The sequence below is a fragment of the Alosa sapidissima genome, chromosome 21, assembly GCF_018492685.1.
Source record: "Alosa sapidissima isolate fAloSap1 chromosome 21, fAloSap1.pri, whole genome shotgun sequence".
Classification (NCBI taxonomy): domain Eukaryota; kingdom Metazoa; phylum Chordata; class Actinopteri; order Clupeiformes; family Clupeidae; genus Alosa; species Alosa sapidissima.
Window position 1 is genome coordinate 13,360,112 of NC_055977.1, and position 6,000 is coordinate 13,366,111.

Genomic DNA, 6,000 nt, shown 5'->3' on the forward strand with positions numbered 1-6,000 from the left:
CTTCTTCCTCACTCGCTCTATCGTTCGTTCACTCGCTCGCTCTCACACTCCCTCCCTCATCTTTTCTTTCCTTTTTCCCCCATCTCTCTCTCTCTCTCTCTCTCTCTCTCTCTCTCTCTCTCTCTCTCTCTCTCTCTCTCTCCAGTGCTATCCAACACCCGCCTCGCTTTCTCTCGTTCTCTTCCTCCATCTGAAATGGTGTATGTGCGGATGTGATGTGCTGAGAAAAGATTAATCAAATTATCTCCTTCTTGGCTGATGTCTGTGTGCTAATCACATCTTGCAATTAACCTAGTATACAGAGAAATAGAAAAAGGGTAACTAACGCCACAGTGACTTTTGTCAATATCCGTGTATGCCTTTCCGTATGGTTTTGCTTAATGTGCTTCTGTATGTATTCTGCCTGTATTCTGTGTATCTGTGTGTGTGTGTGTGTGTGTGTGTATGTGCATGTGTGTGTGTACACGTACAAGCGCAACAGAAATGTCAGTATAGGCCAGCATAAAGCCAATCCATTACTGTGCTTAATCCATGCACCTTTTGAAACCACATGGTTTTCCGTGTCAATGTTTCATTGCGTACACCACATCCACATTCTAACAGAGTTAGGATCCATCCAGACAAACAGAGTCAGCCCTCACAATGAACCTTTTATGCAGTATGAGTATCGAGAGAGGGGAGAAAAAAAAATCTAAAATCCTAACCAAATCCGTCACCAAACCCCCACCATGCTAAGAAGCTCCGCCTCAGCTGGGGGAGCCCCTTCGTAATTTGGCTTGGCGCTGGGAGCGAAGTGGAGAAATGTGGTTCAATGCTGAAGGGAGTTTAAGCTTTATCCCATCATGGTTTCCTGGCAAAGGAGGGTATTCCCCCATAAAGGGGCTGAATTATGTAAGCCTCTGGCTAAGTCCATTATCTTATTTCCTACACAAAGCCCAACAACCGCACAACACTAACACAAACCAGAAGCATCTCGGAGTAAACAATATCAAATCAATCATATTACAGTGGAGGAACTCGACACGACAAAGGATGCACTTCTTGCCAAAAATATCGTTCTTATGCAACCCACTTGATCAAGAACTATTACTAAGCCAGCATGAGTGACCCAACAAAGAACCATCTATTTACAAAACCCATTAATGTATTGATAGGCTGAAAACCTTAACTACTTTTAACTACACTAAGCCAGTGAGATTAACCTGGCCAATGACGACATCACTGGACAGCTGTATTCTGAGAAAGGATTTGTATATTCTTAGATCGCATTCTTTAAAAAACCCCCAGTCTAGCCCCACCCAGGCTTTTCCACGGGGAAGACCCCGAGTAGGCTAATCTGCTCTGAAACAGAATCACCCCCCCCCCCCTCTCGCTCTCGTCTTCCTTTTGCCCCCTCTCTCTCCCCTTCCATCTCTCTCCCTCTATTCTTAATCCCCAATATTTCTCTTACCTCTCTCTCTCCTTTTCTCCTTCTCACTCTTTCTCTTCCTCACTCTCTTTTTTTCCCTCAAAACAATGTTGAGGTGAATGTGTACAGAAGGTAATTCCTTGTCAGGTACTGACGCAATAGATGTGAAATTTGGGGTCAAACATGGGGTTAACTATTAAACGGATCACATTACTGCATTTCTGTGTGCCACTTACCTCACACCATTAGGTCATGGTTTAGCAAGGGTTTGTGAGAATTTGTCCTAGAGTTTTTTGTACTTTTTGTACACTGCATTTAACTGAAAAGGCTGCTGCATTAGATATGTGGAGATTTTAACAGCACAGACATAGCACAACTATATACAAAACGACTAAAAAAAATGGGGTCTTAAGATTTGTAGAAAATCAGAAAAATCATAAAATTACATTATTACACTATTATAGAAATTATTACAACTACAGTACGAATATGTTAAAGCTTATTCTTTTTAAAAAATACTTGATTGCTTTACATTATGAAAAACAAGAATGCAAATGTTCTCATTTTTAAAAACAAATAGCCTACACACACCCCTGGATATCTATTTTAGGTTGGGAAGATGTGAACACCACGATCTGAATGGACAATTAACTAGGCTGCCTATGGGTTTTTGAGCAAAGACATGGTCTGCTGTGGAGGCAGGACAAGCACACACACACACACACACACACACGGAATACCCAGCAAGTGTCTGTCGGAGGGAATGGAGAAGCGTACACAGACTCCTAATCAGCCTCACAGAAACACTAAACATCGCCTACGCACAGACAGGAACAGGAACACAGCTCAGCCATGGTGGGTGGGAGGCAGAGAAAAGAGAAAGAATGACAGAGAAAGAGAGAGGGATGAGGGGAGGAGAGGGTTTGGGGAAGGAAAGAAAGATGGACAGTCAGATGGATGGATGGATGGAGAGAAAGTAATATCATCTCCATGACGGAGAAATAGAGCCGTCGTCGGGGTGTGTCTGAAATTTTCAAGCTTGGTTAGGCTGTAAAGCTGTGAGGAAAACAATACCCTCGGCTTCTCCTCGGTTTAATGAGCTGTTCCTGTCACATTAAAGAAAACGGATTGCGTGTCCCTTTCTCTAAGCAGAGGTGGAAAAAAACAAACGGAAAGAGTTGGTAGGGGGTTAAACAAACCACAAGAATGGGACCATGTACATTCGTAAAATGGACGGGAATTCGTCTTAGTCACACACACTGATTTGTGCTGCCAGTAACCATTCTACTGTCAGGGGCAGCATCACTGTGTACAGAAAGGACCCCAACTCCACATTGAGAGGAAGTGGAACGAGATCTTTCATTAACCAAAACAGAGGCAAAACCGGATATGGTAACTCTGAAGTGTATTAAGCAAAGCACAAAGGAACGAAGCTACTGCTGAATGGCGTTTCCTCCACTCGCTTTCACAACAGACACTCCAACCAGGTGTCAACACTGTGCTGGGTGGGTGAGTGACTGCCAACAAGATGTAAACAAAGACAAGGAAGAAAAAGTTTTAATAATCTATTCTGAAGGAAACATGGACACCTTTCTTACCTTTGTGAGTGCTTTTGGGGGCTTTGAGCTCTTTCTGTGCCTCTTCGATTTTATCTGTAACAGGACAGAGAGAGAGGGGAGAATAGGAATTACTTTTGGAGCATAACAATACAGAGATGAAAAGAGGCAGTTCATGCGAAAGCTCACAGACGTATAGACAGTCAAAGAAGCTACCGTGGGTACTGTTAGATAAAGAGACTGTAGAGTCCCATTCAGAAAATGAAAATGCTAAAAAAAACACACTACACCAACCAGATCCCACCGACATCATCACGGACAACAAATCTGCTTTAAAAGTGAAAAATGCTCTAAAATGATGCGGAAAATCGGCTACACACAAAAAACAAAATAAAGAAAAATAACAAAAACCACATTCCATCAGTAAGTAATCCGTACGCATGTGTAGGTGGTAGGTGAAGAGTCCGCATGAGCGTGTGCTTGTGGTATTTTACTGTAATTAATCAAGATTATGTAAGAGAAACTGGCCAACTAAGGGTATGCTGAGAGATGGGGGGAAGGGAGTGCAAAAGACTGACACACACACACACAGAACATGAGCTAAGGGAAGACACACACACAATGATTACAGAATGAATCAGCTGAGGGAGCGCACGCACACAAACACACAGGCACACACACACACACAACCAAATGCATCTGTGACCATGGAAAAAAAGACATACCTCATTCTAACATTACTGTAAACAGTAGAAAAAGCTAACCTCATGCCTTTAACTGAAAACAAACTAAATAACCCAGTTAAAAGGCTCAAAATGAACTCTGCAACCTCAGAATGAAAAACAAAAACATTGCAGAGAAACAGAAGGGAGAACCTGAAGCAGCACAAAGAGGTATGGGTGTGGGCTAACGGTAACTGTTTGTCACACACTGATTGCGCAAAGAAAAAAGATCATTGCACAAACATGAATCAAGGACGAGTGCGGATGTTCAGACATTTCAAAAGAAAAACAAACACACACAGACACACACACACACACACACACAGCTGCCAGGAACATGCTAGGGGAGGGGAACCCTGAAAAGCAAGGTCGAGGTCAGAGGTTTATACACCTTGCGTGTGTGGGTATGTGTGTGGGTGTGAATAAAATGTGTGTGTGTATGAATTTGTGTGTGTGTATATGAATGTGTGTGTATGAATTTGTGTGTGTGTATGAATGTGTGTGTATGTGTGTGTCTGTGTGTGTATGAATACAATGTGTGTGTGTATGTATGAATTTGTGTGTGTGTGTGTGTATGAATGTGTGTGTGTGTATGAATGTGTGTGTGTGTGTGTGTGTGTATGTGTATGTGTGCACAGAGCCACACCTATCTCTCTTATAGAAACACTCCAGAACATGAGGTAACTCCATTGCTGCCATCCTCTCAGGACAGCATTCTATGTCTTTCTCTTTCTCACACCCCCCCCCCTCTATACCTCACTCCCCATCATATAGAAACATCTAGAAAGTTACTGAACCCACACAGAACCACACAACTTGCACGGCTAAAGAAGGACACTCATCTAAAACATGCACACTGCATGTACTGAATGCAAGTAATGAGAAACACTATACAACATAGCAGAATAATGAAGGCTTGATGATAGCTTGTGCTATTCTGTTTAACTCTGTGTGTGTGTGTTTGAGTCAGTATGTGTATACACAGTCTTGAGTGACAGAGAGAGAGAGAGAAAAAAAGAGAGAGAGAGAGAGAGAGAGAGAGAGAGAGAGAGAGATCATCCTATCAGAGGGAAAACATGCTACGTGTTTGAGTGTGTGTGTGTGTGTGTTCCTGGCAGAGCTGAGCTCTGGTCTCAGGGGCCATGTGAAACCCCCATCCATCCATCCATCTGTCTGCTAGCAACTCCTCTCCCCTCGGACGTCCTCCTCCGCACTCCCCACTCCCTCCCCAGCAGCCACCTCCCCTGGGCCAGTGCCAGCGCGCTTGCCAAGGCTAACAAGAGGATGAGTTCCAGCGAAACAGGAGACACGACTAAATCGGTCCGGGGATTTCTCCTGTTTAGCTTGCGTATTATTTTTGAAGATGGGGGCAGCATTGTGGCGGCTGCTTGCTGATCCAGCGCATAGCCACAGATATGACGTGTAAAGAACTGTGTACTGGGCCTCTTTGAGAAGCGTCAACAGAATTACCACCCCCCTACCCCACCCTTGCCTCCTGCAAATCGGAACCACTGACTTCACTCATTACATAAAGAACCACAAATAGGAGCCCTCCCCACCACCTCTGCACCCCCACCCCCCACTACACCACCACCAGAGCTTACTGGACTCCCCCATGCCTTCCCTCGACTGACCACAACCACATACTGAACCGTACAGCCCTGTAACCCAAAGCGCTTGCTGTTCCTCCCTCTACCTCTTTCTAATTTCTCTCTCTCTCTCTCTCTCTCTCCCCCCTCAGGCCAGTTTGAGGAATGAGAAATGGTGCTGTCGGGAGTGGTGGCGGCGGAGTTATTAAGACAGTGGGGGGAATGATTAGGCGGCTGGGGCTGGCGTCCCTCGTTACGACCTCACTGTTATGTTGTTGTTATTCCAGCGCCACAGTTTGCACAGGAGCACAGCCAATTCCCTTTCCTCCAGGCTTTTATGATGTGATTTCTGACATGGCCAAGATGAGCCCCCCCCCCTTTCACCAAACGGTCATGAAGGCATAGATGGACGGGTAAGAAATGGGTTAATTCTGTAACAGGTAGGGTAATAACCGGTGACTGTGACTTAGGACTGTGACTTAGACTGGGCCTGGCTGACCTGATGTCTGAGAACTGAGATCAAAGCGGAACAGTCTCAAAATGTGACTATTTTTGAGGTCGATATGGCCCCAACCTGGCTTAAATCTGTTCCAAAGTCAGTCACTTATACCCTATGCTCTGGAAAAACTACTGTAGAAGCATAAAGGTTCTTCAGATGCCTACCAAAGCAAAAGAAGCATTAAGGTTTTTACATATGCATATTACTGCAGACTCATAGTGCATAG

General features: G+C 44.4%; 1 protein-coding gene across 3 annotated transcripts in view; it reads right to left on the reverse strand.

Annotated features, from left to right (window-relative positions):
• Positions 1–6,000, reverse strand: part of hivep1 (HIVEP zinc finger 1) — a 59,971-nt gene that overhangs the window by 14,384 nt on the left and 39,587 nt on the right. For all 3 annotated transcript variants that reach the window (XM_042076257.1, XM_042076258.1, XM_042076260.1), the window contains exon 3: positions 3,007–3,060. In XM_042076257.1, coding sequence (XP_041932191.1) covers positions 3,007–3,060 — 54 coding nt within the window. The remainder of the gene's footprint in view (positions 1–3,006; positions 3,061–6,000) is intronic.